Genomic DNA, 16,973 nt, shown 5'->3' on the forward strand with positions numbered 1-16,973 from the left:
CAGCATGGATGACAGAGTTGCCATGTGGAGTGAGACATGGATACCATGCGCAGACAACCATGGCTAACAAGGTAGTCATCTCTTGTTAGCCACAGACGGTTGCCACATGAGGATTTTTTTCATATGTTATGCAGCAAAAAAATGTAAGAATGCCGTGTAGAGAAAGAAACCAGAACTAACCTGCAGTTTCCCATATTTGGTATCAGTTACCCTGTCTGCAGCAAGCACAGCCTTGACAGCATCGTAAGTCCACGCAGAAATAGCAAACTTGTGTGTAGGCGGCGGGCCTCCTGTCCCAGTGAAGTCCACAGTGGACAGATCAAGACAGTCTACGTACATGAGCTGATGTACAACAATTTGAAAAGGAAAAAATATCAGTTGCCATCATGATATTTTACAAAAACAAACTAATATATGTTCCTACAATTATCAAGTTGAAGTGCATGAAAATAAAAGAAGAAGTTGCCATCTGTCTGTGTTAGTTGCCATCATGGTATGATGGCAGTTGCCATCTTGTTATGATGTTAGTTGCCACAATGTCACCATCATGGTTGCCATGCATAAATAAAGGTGTTAAAGAGTGTTCACAAAAAGGACTGGTAAAAAATACCATTAAATGCAGTCGACAACCCTTGTGGTACATCTTGTTTGAGAATGCATCATGCAGGAAGTCAGCAATGAACTTACACCAATTCATGTTCTTCACATCTTTTAGTTTCGCCTGCACGACACAAATTTCAGGACAACAAGTTGCCGCATCAGAAATCAAATGGAAAAACATCAAAAAACTGGCAGTGCCTAGCTTACACATGACATCGGAGCCAACAGATTGAAGGAAATAAAGGAGTACGGATAGATCATTCACCAGGATGGGGAAGCATTTGTTGCTTGGGCGAAGAAAAGTGGTCGGCGCGAAAACAGCTGAGATGAGGTACATGAGTAGCTTCATCTTAAAAACCTCGCCATGGGTTGTCATGGCCTACAGCGAATCTGCCAGGAAAATCGTATTCGGCATGGATTCCAACCCAGGAAACAAACGGGGAAACAACATTTCCTCGATCTTATTATTGACCTCATATGGGACTTTGATTTTCCCACGAGGCACACCTAAAGTGCAGAACACGGACTCCTCGTCCAACGACAGTCTTCCACGTCCCGGAATCACAAATTCCCTGGAGGCGGGGTCGTAAATCTCACCAAGCCAGTCGCATACATGGTTCACTAGATTCTTGCACCAGACATCCATTAGTGCCTGCATACCCATCTCAGTAGCAGCTCCCTTCTGATCGTCGGTAAATCTGCCGGTCAATGAAGTCAGGCGTTCCTGCGAAGCCCTATTGCGAGTACGTTTCTTCTTCTACAAAACAGACAAATGATCATTTGTTGCCATGTTTTCACTGTCATGAAAATTTAGTTCCTAACAGACGATTGCAAGCTCAATGTGGCATCCAAAAACATATGGAGGGGGGAGGGAGGGGGTGGACAGTTACCTCATCGTCGTCTTTTCTCCGTCCAGTTGCCCGATTCTGCTGCGGTGCATCCATGAAATCATCATCATCGTTTTGATGATCGCCGCGAGCCACTCTGCTGAGGTAAGAACAAACCAAATTGTCAGGGTGGAAATGAAATGTATGAAGTAAGCAGTTGCCACCTAACAGAATGTGCTTGCCACATGGGCTCAATTGAAATGGCAAATAGTGAAGGCAAATATCATATGAACACACACGCACCCCTATGATTGTCGAAAACATAAATGTGGCAATTAAACACACTGGCTTCATTTAAAAAATGTACAGATCGTAATGCACTTAAAACAAAATGTTGAAGTTGTCATGTTAGCACAAGATATTACGAAAGAAAGGCACAAATCTTCCACTGCACAAACATAAAATGTGGCAACTCACACCCTGTCCTCATACAAAAATGAGTTGCCATGTGTTCAAAGGCAAAATGTGCTAGGTTGAAATTGTCATGTTAAAATGCAACACAAATTCAAAAAAGCGTTGAAAACATCTATTGAACAAACTGTAATTGCAATGCACACACCAACCTCATATTAAAAATGAGTTGCCATTTAGTACGGCCAAATATGTTCAGATATCACAAGTCAGCGTGACAAAACACAAATTTGGGTCTGTAGTACAATAAATTTGCCACATTATCCTGCCTACAACATGGCAACAGCCATGTGTTCACAGAAATACTTGCCACATGGAAAGCATATATGTGGCAACTGACACAGTTGATATGGAAGTTAGTTGCCATCCAGTGCACATAGTTGCTGAAACTGCCATGACTACCTATTTACTACACTTTAACATGCCACATTATCCTGTCAGTTGCCACAAGTCAGCGTGGCAACACACAAATTTGGGTCTGTGGTACAGTGAATTTGCCACATTATCCTGCCTACAACATGTCAACAGCCATACTGTGTTCACAGAAATACTTGCCACATGAAAAGCATATGTGTGGCAAGTGACACAGTTGATGTGGAAATTAGTTGCCATCCAGTGCACATAGTTGCTGAAACTGCCATGACTACCTATTTACTACACTTTACCATGCCTACATCGTGGCAACAGCCATAGCATGTGCACGAAATTAGTTGCCACATGAAAAACATATTTGTGGCAACTACCACAGTCGATCAGGAAATTAGTTGCCATACGATGCAGATAGTTACTGAAAGTACCATGTTTGCATTCATACTGCACTTTTGAAGAACAACTACATAGATCTAGGGTTCAATGCCAACTACCATAACTTGAAATTCATCAACAAAATTCTCCCTACACTGATCGCAAATAGCATTTCGAGGCAATGAGCAACTATCGGACATAAAAACGACGGTCCAATCCCAAAGCACAACCAGGATGTGGCTTCGGACAGGCCGAACCACACCGAGGTGACCGCCACCGCGGCGGCGACGAAACTGTTCAATGCCATCGAAAACAGCAAGCGCAAGACCCCGCCGGCGCATCGCGAACCCGCCTGAATCTCGATGAATCTCGAGCGAAGCATCGACCACGGAGGGGAAGGGAGAAATGCAGGCAATGATTTTGAGCGTGGGAGGAAGCATTACCTTCAATCTGTAGGCGCTCCGGCGAAGACGCTTCGATCCGGCGAGTCCCACCGACGGCCGCGAATGCCATCGACTCTTCCGCCTCCGCCGTCGCCTTCTCCTCTCGCCTTCTCCTCCAATCGACTGAACTGCGGGGTGGGTTGTGCGAATAACTGAGGGGAGGAGTAAATGGAACCGTGAGGGGAGGGGGGCGAAGTGCGCAACGTGTTTGACGTCAACCACGGTCGGGCGTGGCGTGCGGGCGCAGAGCAGTTCCATCGCACGCCCCCGAGTGGCAACCGCTGACCGCGGGGAGGCAACCGACGTATGGGCGAACTATGTCACACACCACACACGCGCCTTGTCCTACATGGCACACAAAATCAGCCAAAACGTGCCAAGATTCGTGCAGAGACTGTTGGACGGCGATGGAGGCGTGTGGTTGAGATGGCTAACACCCACATGTGTGGGCATTAGTGTTTTCGTATCTAAAATTCGGGCCTCGGTGTCGTCTCTTATTGGGCAGGATCCTGATGTCTGATCTCGCATTTTGGTGGCTCTTCGGCTTAGTTGCCGGCTTTGTCTTTCCTTTCTTATCCGGCCTGCGTGCCGTGTCTAGCAGGGTGCCATATATCCGTCATACTTTCATGCTCGTCGTTGCTTGCACGTGTTTGGATGAACTGGTGGTGGCTTTGTTCCTGGTGTTGCTGTGTTGGCTCTGTAACTCTGCCGTGTGGCTTTGTTTATAAAGTCGGGCCTAAGCCTTTTCTTAAAAAAACGTGCTGAAACCGATGATGCAAAACCAAATGATCTACCGACTGCCTCAGCACACGAAACAGTAGCGTGCAATGTGCTGCCTGGGCAGAAGGGCCTCCACGTGAGTCCCCGGCGCATGAACTTACGGCAACGTTTGACTATGGTCATTGCTACTTGCTCTTCGTGAAATCACTTCCCATCAAACGTGGCGCGCACCCCATGCATGTTGGCCACGCCGGCCAGCGGTGAAAGGCCGAGGTAACAGCGCACCACGGCCGGCAGCATGCACCGTCCACGTATCCGGACCGCACCGCCGTTCACGACCTATATAAGTGGCCTCCGCTCTCGGGTGAAGCAGAGCATATCAGCAGGCTAGCGGAGACAGACTTCGAGGGCGTGTTACGAGCAGACCGCGAGCAATGGCACAGCAGGGGAAGAAGGCGACGGAGATGCAGGACCCGGAGATCAGGGCAGAGCAGGTGAAGAAGGCGCCGGAGCTGCAGGACTCGGAGACCCGGACACAGCAGGTGAAGAAGGCGCCGGAGCTGCAGGACCCGGAGATCCGGGCAGAGCTGGACCGCCGCGCCCGCGAGGAGGGCGAGACCGTCATCAAGAGCGGCGCCGGCGGCAAGACCCTCGAGGCGCAGGAGCGCCTGGCAGAAGGTACGTGCGCTGGCGTATGCGTATATATATACCAGTTGTTCTAACTTGTTTCTTGAGCCATTGATGTGCTAACCTTGTGTTGATACGCTTGCGTGCTGCAGGGCGTAAGAAGGGCGGGCTGAGCCGTGCGACTGGCTCCGGCAACGAGCGCGCCGAGGACGAGGGCGGGGTGGTGATCGAGCCGGACGAGAAGAAGCTCGAGGAGGTCAAGAAGGATCTCGGGCGCGAATGATCGAGCGTGGTAGACGATGTACGGCCTCACAGTCCGGTCCTCCTATATATCGTACGTGTGTATGAAGGATGTAGTGCTATGGATGTACGCAGTAGCAGGCTAGGTTGAAGGATGTAGCGTACGTAGTAGCGTTGATGCACGTCTTCGTGTTCGCACGGACATGCGCGGTACGTATGGCTGGCTACAAAATTTTGGTCCCGGGATTGTATATATGTAGCTCGATCGTAATCTATGTACCCTGGCTACAAAATTTTGGCATGTATGTACGTAGCCGTAGCCCCTCTATATATGTAGCTCCATCGTAAATCTATGTACCCTGGCTGCAAAATTTTGGCATGTATGTACGTTCTGTAGCCAATGATCCCTGGATATATGAGTTGATAAATAGTGGCCGTGTCTGCGAAAACTCCACACGAACTTCTTTCCTACATCGAGTTGATTCAATAAACAATGCAAAGCAAAATTTGTTACTCCCTTTCATATTAGTACTCCCTCCTTAAACTAATATAAGAGTGTTCAGATCACTATTTTAATTATCTAAACTTTCTTAAATTAGTTTACAGAGGTGTATTTTTTATCACAAGACATTCACACCTAACGCTCATTCTCCCTCCGTCCCATAGTGTAAAAAAACATCTTACATTGTTCCAAGTACAAAGAATTTATGGCCAGTCTAAAGATGAATACATCCAAAGAAGAGACTTGACACACTACAACACGTCCTTGAAAGTTAACAAAGCCCAAGAATGGCCCACCCGATCGAGAAAGCGCTGCCTAAGATGAAGGGAGTATATTCGGAAGGCACTTCTCGATGATGAAACTTCACGATGATGAAATAATCCGTGGTGTTTCTAAGCAAGGTTTTGCAGCTTCCTAACCAGAAATGAACTTATGCTAGGAGCCTTGATTCAGATCGGCTTCGGCGATTTGGTGGAAAGTTTCGGCATTTCCTATTTGGCGCCACAACGTGCATTTTGTTAACTGGCCCTGTGGCGTCCCTAAATGGGCCGGCCCATCTAGGCGCTGGTTGACCATTTTTTTGAAATTTTTGTGAACTTTTTTTAGATTGATGAACTTTTTTGAATATTGATGAACTTTTTATAAATTTAATGAACATTTTGTTTTGAAAATGGATGAACTTTTTTTTATTTATGAACTTTTTCTAAAAATACATGAACTTTTTTTCAATTTCTATGAGCTTTTTTCAAATTTAATGAACTCTTGTGAAATTGGATGAACTTTTTTCAATTTGAATGATCTTTTTTTAAATTGATGAACTTTCTAAAAATTTATGAACCTTTTTTAAAGATATGAGCATATTTTTTCAAATGGACGAACTTTTTTCTTTAAATCTGTAAACCTTTCTTTATCTCATATTTTTATTTTTGCAAAAAAAAATTAAAAAAATTAAGGCAGCACGCTAGTGGGCCGGTCTATGCTAGCAGTGCTACAGGTGCCGGATCGTTAATGGGCGCCTGCAGCGCTGTATAGCAGCTCCCCTTTAGATCTTTTTAGGGTGCCTTACATTTTAGATCGTATATGAGGGCGATTTGTTCTACACCAGGCCCAGGCCCGTTTAGATGGGCTTTAGGCCAGCGATGGCATCCCCATAGCCCAATCCACGTAATACTAGTTCATTAGTGGGCCAGGTGACAGCTACGAACGATCTGGTCCCCACAACCCAATCCACGTAGTAGTAGTTCATTAGGGCATGGCCTGCCCCGCGGGTACACAGGTTTGGAATAACCACCCTATCCTAGTTTATTGGTCCTTTTTGTATTTTTTATTGGCCCCCTTCGTAATTTGTGTTATATTTTTATCTTAAAATTGCCGCAGGTCCAAGCAAGTTCAGAACTATTACCTCTGTCATGGTTTGTTGGTTCCCTTCATAATTTATGCTCTATTTTGATCTTAAAATTATTTAACAAAATGTTAATGCATGTCATCAAAAATAATATCATCGGAAACTACATTTAAATACAAATATAAAGATATAATTTTTGGTGACATACATTAATATTTTGTTAGTAAAATCTCAAAATTTGACACACAATATAAAAGGAACTAATAAACCAGGACGAAGGTAGTAGGCTCGGACAGAAAGCTATAGCCCTGCAGGAAGTGTAGCTTGCAGAAAAGTCCACCTCTCCAAGTCTGAAATGTAGCTTGCAGAAAAGTCCACCTCTCCAAGTGTGAAATGTAAAGAAAGCAGAAAACTGGACCGAAGGGTGCAAGGAGAGAGGCAGAGATAGGAAGGAGAACGGCATCCATGCATGTGAGAAGATAGGTATTGCATGATGGTCCACAAGGTAACTTTAGCAGTAACATAAGGTCCAACTCAGCACATTTGCTTATGTGGTAATGATTTAATAAGGAGAGAGATTGATTGAGTAACATAGCTAGTTACTCATACCATGAGTAACATCACACGTATCAAGACAAGATGGGTCTACAAGCTAATAAATGAAGTGTTGCATAAGAGCATCTCCACTCGCGCCCCCAACATGCCCCCAAGGCTCTTTTTTTAGCGCCGGCCCAAAAAATCGGTCCAGTCGCGCCCCCATGGCCTTGTTTATCGCCGGTTTGGGCCGAAATAATAGTCGGCGAATCTGAGCCGAACCCGAGCCCACGGGGGTTGCCTGGGGGCGCCGGCTGAAGCGAAAAGGCGCGTGGGTCCACTCTGTCGGTGAGAGACGGACCTTTTTCCCGCCGATCCCCCGCTCCCCTCCCCATTTCCCTCCATTCTCCATTGCCCCTCTTCTCCTGCCATTCTCCTCCCTCTCCCCTCCATCTGGCCGCCATGCCGCCGAAGAAGTATACGTCCCCTCGCGTCGCCGCCGGTGCCGATGCCACCTAGCTGAAGCAAAGGAAGCCGAGGACGCCGCCGACAAAACCACCAGGCATGTCGAACACCGACTGGAAGGTCGAGGTTCAGCGCCGGGAGGCTGTCACCATCGACCGGCGGAAACAGGCTCAACGCCAAGAGGGACCAGGACGCGGCCGCGTCGGCGGCGGCGGAGCAGGCAGAGGCGTCTCGCGCGGCGGAGCAGGCAAAGGTGTCTCTGTTGGGAATGTAGCATGAAATTTAAAAAATTTCCTATGCTCACGCAAGATCTATCTAGGAGATGCATAGCAACGAGAGGGGGAGAGTGTGTCTACGTACCCTCGTAGACCGAAAGCGGAAGCTCTTGACAACGTGGTTGATGTAGTCGAACTTCTTCTAGCTCTGACCGATCAAGTACCGAACGTACGACACCTTCAAGTTCTACACACGTTTAGCGCGACGATGTCCCTTGCCTTCTTGATCCAGCAAGGTGTCGAGGAAGTAGATGAGTTCCATTAGCACGACGACATGGTGACGGTGATGGTGAAGTGATTCGCGCAGGGCTTCGCCTAAGCACTACGAAGATATGACCGGAGGCGTAAACCGTGGAGGGGGGCGTCGCACACGGCTAACGATTGTTGGTGTGTGCTTGTGAGGCGCCCCTCGTCACATATATATAGGTGGGAGGGGAGGGAAGGTAGCCAGAGCGCCCTAGGGCTTGGCCGCCCCCCCCTAGGGGCTCAGCCTTGCCATGCGCCCCCTTTCTTTGTATACTGAAGGGGGAAGGAAAGAGGGGAGAGGGGGAAGGAAGGGGGAATCCTATTCCCTCTCTTTCCTTTCCTCCTCCCCTTTTCCTTCTCCACTTAGGCCGGCCCATACGGGGGTGCACCAGCCCCTTGTGGCTGGTGTGTTTCCCCTCTTGGCCCATAAGGCCCATATCTTTTGTCGGGGTGCCCGAAACCCCTTCCGGTGACCCGATATGTACCCAGTACCCTCCGGAACACTTCCGGTGTCTGAATATTATCGTCCTATTTATCAATCTTTACCTCTCGACCATTTCGAGACTCCTCATCATGTCCGTGATCTCATCCGGGACTCTGAACAACATTCGGTCACCGAATCACATAACTCATATAATACTAAATCATCATCCAATGTTAAGCATGCGGACCCTACGGGTTCGAGAACTATGTAGACATGATAGAGACAATTCTCTGGTTAATAACCAATAGCGGAACCTGGATGCTCATATTGGTTCCTACAAATTCTACGAAGATCTTTATCGGTCGAACCGTAATGACAACATACGTTATTCCCTTTGTCATCGGTATGTTATTTGCCCGAGATTCGATCGTCGGTATCTTCATACCTAGTTCAATCTCGTTACCGACAAGTCTCTTTACTCATTCCATACTACATTATTCTGCAACCAACTCATTAGTCACTTTGCTTGCAAGGCTTCTTATGATGTGTATTACCGAGAGGACCCAGAGATACCTCTCCGATACTCGGAGTGACAAATCCTAATCTCGATCTATGCCAACCCAACAAACACCTTCGGAGATACCTGTAAAGCATCTTTATAATCACCCAGCTATGTTGTGACGTTTGATAGCACACAAGGTATTCCTCCGGTATCCGGGAGTTGCATAATCTCATAGTCGAAGGAATATGTATTTGACATGAAGAAAGCAATAGCAATAGAACTGAACGATCAATATGCTATGCTAACAGATGGGTCTTGTCCATCACATCATTCTCCTAATGATGTGATCCCGTTCATCAAATGACAACACATGTCTATGGTTAGGAAACTTAACCATCTTTGATTAACGAGCTAATTTAGTAGAGGCTTACTAGGGACACGATGTTTTGTCTATGTATCCACACATGTATCAAGTTTTTGGTTAATACAATTGTAGCATGAATAATAAGCATTTATCATGATATAAGAAAATATAAAATAACAACTTTATTATTGCTTCTAGGGCATATTTCCTTTAGTCTCGCATGACAGAGCATGCAGTGGCGTCTCGCGCGGGGATGATGAATCCACCCAGCGGCCACGGCCCGCAAGTTGCCTGGAGCCAGCAGAGCGTTGGTTCGCCGGACGACTTCTCGCCGTCACCACAACCCTGGGGGTGCGCGCCCTCGCCTGGCTACGCTGACAGTGATGTGCACGGCGGGTTCAACCCCAACATCACCTTTCCGTATGGCCACCCCGCCGAGCGCACGCCCTCACCCGCGTTCGTCGGCGTCCAGGAACCCCCATACACCTACTCGCCGCCGGCTTACGCCGCCTTCCCAATGTCGCCTCTGCGCCGTGGCGCTCGCAAGCCTCGTCTTGCATTTCGGCAACCCCGACGCGACGGAAGCCGACATGGACGACATCATCACGAGCGGCTCGGCCGTCACCACCGCCTCCCCCGGGTTCCATGCGTAAGCCGATACAATGGACTACTATGTCTTGAGCTTGTGTTGGTTTTCCTTGAAGAGGAAAGGGTGATGCAGCAATAGTAGCGTAAGTATTTCCCTCAGTTTTTGAGAATCAAGGTATCAATCCAGTAGGAGGCTCCTCAAAAGTCCCACGCACCTACACAAACAAACAAGAACTCGCAACCAACGCAATAAAGGGGTTGTCAATCCCTTCAAGGCCACTTGCGAAAGTGAGATCTAATAGAGATAATATGATAAGATAAATATTTTTGGTATTTTATGATATAGATTGAAAAAGTAAAGATGCAAATAAAAGTAGATTGAAAGCTTATATGATAAGAGATAGACCCGGGGGCCATAGGTTTCACTAGTGGCTTCTCTCAAGATAGCATAAGTATTACGGTGGGTGAACAAATTACTGTCGAGCAATTGATAGAAAAGCGAATAATTATGAGATTATTTAGGGATGATCATGTATATAGGCATCACGTTTGTGACAAGTAGACCGAAATGATTCTGCATCTACTACTATTACTTCACACATCGCCGACTCCTGCCTGCAGTATTAAGTTCATAAGAACAGAGCAACGCTTTAAGCAAGATGACATCATGTAGAGGGATAAACTCAAGAAATATGATATAAACCCCATCTTTTTACCCTTGATGGCAACAATTCAACACGTGCCTCGCTACCCCTACTTTGTCACTGGGTGAGGACACCGCAAGATTGAACCCAAAACTAAGCACCTCTCCCATTGCAAGAAATACCAATCTAATTGTCCAAACCAAACCGATAATTCGAATAGAAGTACACAGATATCAAATCATGCATATAAGAATTCAGAGAAGATTCAAATAATATTCATGGATAATCCGATCATAAATCTACAATTCATCGGATCTCGACAAATGCACCGCAAAAGAAGATTACATCGGATAGAACTCCAAGAATATCGAGGAGAACATTGTATTGAAGATCAAAGAGAGAGAAGAGGCCATCGAGCTACTAGCTATGGACCCGTAGGTCTGTGGTAAACTACTCACGCTTCATCGTAAGGTCAATAGGGTTGATGTAGAAGCCCTCCGTGATTGAATCCGGGCAGAGTACCGGAAAAGGCCTCTAGATGGGATCTCATGAGGTCAGAGACCTGTGGCGGTGGAAAAGTATTTTGGTGGACGCCTTTAGGGTTTCTCGAATATTTCTGAATTTATAGGCCAATGTAGGATGTCAGGGGCTCTTCGAGGGGCCCACAAGCCCTAGGGCACGCCCCCTGGCTTGTCGTCTCCTCGGGGCTTCTCTGACTTGGACTCCAAGTCCCACGTCTGTCTTCTGGTCCAAGAAAAATCATTGCGAAAGTTTTATTCCGTTTGGACTCTGTTATAATTCCTTTTTTAGAAACTCAAAAACAAGGAAAAAACAGAAACTGGCACTGGGCTCTAGGTTAATAGGTTAGTCCCAATAATAATATAAAATAGCATATTAAACATCCAAAATAGGTAATATAATAGCATGGAACAATCAAAAATTATTTATACGTTGGAGACGTATCAGTGAGCGCAGTGGGAACACAGTGACGGGCATGGCGGCCTCGACGATGGGAGGAAGGGGGAAAAGGGGGAAACGGACGGAGGGCCTCACAACACTCACAGTGGAGCGGACGGCGAGGCCTGGGGTTCTCGGCCTCATGCGGATCAAGGGAGGCGATGGCCGGGCAGAAGCGTCGAGGATGGCAGCGATGGCGACGTTCCTGTATGGTCTAGGGCGTGTCCTGGCACGGGGGAGACGAGGGCGGCGAAGGCGTTTCTCCTGACGCGGTCCTTAGTGTTGGGGAGGTGACTGGCTGCAATGACGATGGTGGCAAGGGTGACCGCGTTTTTGGCTCGTCCCCAAATCAAGCAAAAGCAGTGCAAGGGGAAAGAAGAGAATGGGTAGGGTTCTAGAGGGGGAGGGAGGCTGCTCGGGGGTGCTCTTAACCGCCTAGGGGAGCCGTGGGATCAACGACCTGTGGACATCCGCGGGCGTGCGGACGTGCGGCGTCCACGCCATGGCCTTGGTCCTCCTCCAGTGAAAGGTGGAGGAAAGGCTGGCCAGGTGGACTGGGCCTGGAGCAATAGAAGTGATGGGCCAAGGGCACAATGCCTCGGCTATTCCTTTTTCTTTTTATTATTTCTTTTCTATTTTGTAATTTTCTCCTCTGTTTTGTATTTTGCTTTGCTAATATTTTATTTTTTGTTAAAAGTGAAAACTTGCACATAAATCTAGTATAATATTGGGGTGTTACATAAAAAGTTTTAGAGCATTTGGAAATGTTTAAATATTTTTAGAAATTCAAAAGGTCAAATATTTTGATGCTGATCCTCTTAATTGATTACCAGGGGCATTTTGGAAATTCAAATGAGGTTGGTTTGAACATGATAATTACTTAGGGATTTTATGGGACATTACCAACATTTTTGTTTTACTGTTTGAAATAAATAATAATTTGACTTGTATTGTAAATTTGAATTTGAATTGAAAATTGATCAAGTGGCAATTTGCATAGTAATCATGATGACATGGCCACCATTAGGGGGAGATTACTGTAGCATGATTCTCGGGGTGTTACACTCCACTAAGTTTACTGTTTCGTTTTACTCCTATATTTTTAGGGGATCACCTAGAGTTAGCTTCAAGAAGAGGTTCAGATATGAGCATTTCCATGTCAACTTCTAGGCAACACCAAAGGGAACAAATCCTGCTAGCACACCTCTGGTATTGTTCTTCGCTGATTTTAGCGATCATGATAAAAGTGAGGAGGATAGACCATCCTTGTGCTTCCATGTGTTGGCTTGTTCGATAGATGACCGATTGCTCACCTCTCATCTTTTCATGTACACGCAAAAGACTCCAAAGTATACTTTTTCTATATTATTATGTCCCACTCTATAAAAGCAGCTTGAGCAGCAAATTGAATGAAACTTTCCTATGAAGTAAAGTTTTAAAGTCTGGTGTTCGTTTTACTCCCTCTGCCCGGAAGTACATGTCGAAGAAATTGATGTATCTAGATATATTTTAGTTCTAAATACATCCTTTTTTATCCATTTCTCCGACAAGTATTTCTGGATGGAGGGAATACTATTTAAGGGCATCAGAGAGGATCTCATGACAGTTTCCTCATGTGGTTTCTTATAGCATGAAGTACTTTGACATGAGTATCACAACCTGTGTTCATATCCTTCCCCTAGAAAATATAAATGCAATTTCTTTTTGTTGTATATAGGTTGTAATATCTAGATTTTTGTTGGACATCATTTGAAATATGGGTGATACACTTCCTTTTCCTTTATCAATACAATTACAAATAATCAGGAATGCTATTTTTTTCTTTCCTTATCGCAGTAAAGGAATCATGAATGGTTCATGCACTCTATCTGTTCTATACTACTGGAATTTAATCTATTTTGAGCTAGCCCAATAGCAATTTCAGAAATTACTAATAAATCCTAGGGTCCCACTCAGCCCATTCATGCAAGGCAAGAGGTGGAACCAAAGTTTAGTCCCACATTGCTAGTTTGGTAGGAGTTGGACCTCCTTATAAGGGAGGTTGTTTCTCCACATGTATGAGCATGAGAATAAGAGGGATATTCACGCGCACTCCTCCTCCGCAGCCCGCCACGCCTCGGCACGACGTGCCGCGCCACGGGTTGCGGGAATGAGCCGAGCCGATGTCTAAATTTTTGCCACGCACGACGGGTATATGAATGGGGTGCACCTCTTCGGCTGCAGACTGTTCGCTTTGTCTCCCTCTTTTGCTTCACCTCCCGTCGCTGCCCTCTCGCCTACTTCTCATGTACCTATAAAAGAGAGGTCGCTCCTCTCCAGAGAGACACATCAAAACATCATCTTCCTCTCGCCACCGAGTTCCTGAGCACTGAACTACTGCCACGATCTTCCCCATCCCGGTTTGCAGCGTGAACTGCAGGTCGGGACAGTAGGACTCTGAAACCCCACCTCTTTGAGTCCTATACAGGAGAAGGGTGATAAGGTTTTTGGGGAGCACTCTACGCGACTAGTGACCGGTTCATCACGGACGCTACAGACACCAACGACTACTTGCCCAACGACGACTTCTTCCCCGACGTCGACAACCTCTTCGACGACATGGCTGGCGAGGACCTCGACCCCAAGACCGGTGCTTCTACCGCTGCTCCGTACATCTTCGTGTTCTTTCTGTTTTAAGATCTTGCTAAGTTTCTTGCTCTAGTCTTTCTTGTTCTAGCTTTTGTCCTACATATGCTCTGTTCTAGTTCATCCACTTCATATATGCAGATGCTTTTTACCTTCTCTATGTCAGATTGCATGACTTGCTTTATCTTTGTTATAGTAGTCATGTTTTACCTAGCATTTCTATTCATAAAATCACATGGTAAATTGCTCATATTTCCAACATATACAATGTGTTTTGTACAAATCTTAACATCCATAATCATAAAATTGTGTGCTATATGTAGGAAATGCAGCGCGCGAAGGCTTGGTTGATAGTTGATATCCCTGTTTAGATAATTCTCTTTTTATGTTGAGGTTAACGATCTGATTTAACTTTTTTATGTAATAAAAACACATTCTCCTTTTAAATATAAGTTTTGCTATTTCTCATGTCCTTGAAATTCCTTTTCGCATCAGTCACTTTTTTCCTTCTTCCTTCCCTCTTGGACGGACCTCGCTGGAAAGTGATGTCTGCTAGAACTACGTCGGTATTTCCCCAAAGAGGAAGGGATGATGCAGTATAGTGACGGTAGATATTTCCCTCAGTGATGAGATCAAGGTTATCGAACCAGTAGGAGAACCTCCTCACACCACGTAAACAGCACCTGCACACAAATAACAAATACTCGCAACCCGACGTGTTAAAGGGATTGTCAATCCCTTCCGGGTACGGCGCCTCAAGATAGGCAAATAACGTGAGGTAAAAGTGGTAGATAGGATAAATAGATCGCGGAACAAATAAATTGCAGCAAGGTATTTTTGTATTTTTGGTTTAATAGATCTGAAAATAAATGCAAGAGAAAATAGATCGCAAAGGTAAATATGATGAAAAGAGACCCAAGGGCCGTAGGTTTCACTAGTGGCTTCTCTCGAGAAAAATAGCAAACGGTGGGAAAACAATTACTGTTGGACAATTGATAGAACTTCAAATAATCATGACGATATCCAGGCAATGATCATTATATAGGCATCACGTCCAAGATTAGTAGACCGACTCCTGTCTGCATCTACTACTATTACTCCACACATCGACCGCTATCCAGCATGCATCTAGTGTATTAAGTTCATGAGAAAACAGAGTGATGCAATAAGAACGATGACATGATGTAGACGGGATCTGTTTATCTATTGCCGAGATATAGATCCCATCTTGTTATCCTTAGTAGCAACGATACATACATGTCGGTTCCCCTTCTGTCACTGGGATCAAGCACCGTAAGATCGAACCCACTACAAAGCACCTCTTCCCATTTAAAGATAAATAGATCAAGTTGGCCAAACAAAACCCAAATATCGGAGAAGAAATAAGAGGCTATAAGCAATCATGCATATAAGAGATCAAAGAAAACTCAAATAACTTTCATGGCTAAAAACATAGATCTAATCATAAACTCAAAATTCATCGGATCCCAACAAACACACCGCCAAAAGACTTACATCATATGGATCTCCAAGAGACCATTGTATTGATAATCAAGAGAGAGAGTGAGAGAGAGAGAGAGGAAGCCATCTAGCTACTAACTACGGACTCGTAGGTCTACAAAGAACTACTCACGCATCATACGAGAGGCACCAATGGAAGTGGTGAACCCCTTCATGATGGTTCTAGATTGGATCTAGTGGTTCTGGACTCTACGGCGGCTAGATCAATATTTCGTCGACTCCCCTAGGGTTTCTGCAATATTTGGGTATTTATAGAGCCAAGAGGCGGTTTGGGGGGCACCCGAGGTGGGCACAACCCACCAGGGCGCGTTTGGGACTCCTAGCGTGCCCTGGTGGGTGTTGCTCCCCTCGAGCAGCCCCTCAGGTGCTTCCTTGGCCCATTGGCTTTCTTCTGGCCCAAAAAAATCCTCCAGGAGTTTCGTTGCGTTTGGACTGCGTTTGATATTGATTTTCTGCGATGTAAAAAACATGCAGAAAACAACAACTGGCACTGGACACTATGTCAATAGGTTAGTACCAAAAATGATATAAAATGACTATAAAATGATTGTAAAACATTCAAGAATGATAATATAACAGCATGGAACAATAAAAAATTATAGATACATTGGAGAGGTGTAACGCCCCGGATTCGATGCGCCAGGTGTCTGCCAGTTGTTTGTCGGCATTGCCATGTCATTTGCTTGCGTGTTGCATTTTGCCATGTCATCATGTGCATTGCATTGCATACGTGTTCGTCTCATGCATCCGAGCATTTTCCCCGTTGTCCGTTTTCCAATCCGACACTCCTATGTCCTCCGGCATCCCCCTTTTGTCTCTTGCTGTGAGCGGGTGTTAAACATTCCCGGGATGGACTGAGATTTGCCAAGCAGCCTTGGTACACCACTGGTAACTGCCTGTCAAGTTTCGTGCCATTTGGAGTCCGTTTGATACTCCAACGGTTAACCGGGTAGCCGCAAAAGCCTCTATTGTGTGCAGCCCAACACCCCTCCAAAACAGCCCAATAACCCATCTAAGACATCTCCATGCTCTCGGTCGTTCAATCACGATCGTGTGGGCGAAACCTACACTCCATTTGGAGTCTCCTAGCTCCCTCTACCTATAAATATGTGCCCCTCCCCTAAATTTTCGGGCGAAACCCTAGCAAACCTCCCTCCGCGCCGCCGGACGTGTCCGTCCCAGGCCGGACACCCGCGCCGCCGCCGCCCGGCGAACCAGGGCGCGACACATGGCACCCAGCCACCGCGCGCCACCCCGGCCCGCCGAGCCCGCAGCCGGCCCCCGAGGCCCGCGCGCGCCGCTCCGCCTC

At 46.1% G+C, this 16,973-nt stretch overlaps 1 protein-coding gene across 1 annotated transcript; it reads left to right on the forward strand.

Annotated features, from left to right (window-relative positions):
* The first annotated feature begins 4,239 nt into the window (after window positions 1-4,239).
* LOC119279445 (em-like protein) lies at window positions 4,240-4,715 on the forward strand. The gene is made up of 2 exons (XM_037560678.1): window positions 4,240-4,483; window positions 4,585-4,715. The coding sequence occupies exons 1-2, from the start codon at window positions 4,240-4,242 to the stop codon at window positions 4,713-4,715; spliced, it is 375 nt and encodes a 124-aa protein (XP_037416575.1).
* Window positions 4,716-16,973: the final 12,258 nt, after the last annotated feature.

The sequence above is a fragment of the Triticum dicoccoides genome, chromosome 3B, assembly GCF_002162155.2.
Source record: "Triticum dicoccoides isolate Atlit2015 ecotype Zavitan chromosome 3B, WEW_v2.0, whole genome shotgun sequence".
In the NCBI taxonomy this organism is placed as follows: domain Eukaryota; kingdom Viridiplantae; phylum Streptophyta; class Magnoliopsida; order Poales; family Poaceae; genus Triticum; species Triticum dicoccoides.

What these genes read in the sequence shown, in the direction of transcription:
- LOC119279445 (XM_037560678.1), top strand. Translation starts at nt 4,240, where the DNA reads ATGGCACAGCAGGGGAAGAAGGCGACGGAGATGCAGGACCCGGAGATC. An exon ending in GCAGGAGCGCCTGGCAGAAG is followed by an intron (nt 4,484 to 4,584) that starts GTACGTGCGCTG and finishes TGCGTGCTGCAG; the next exon opens with GGCGTAAGAAGGGCGGGCTG.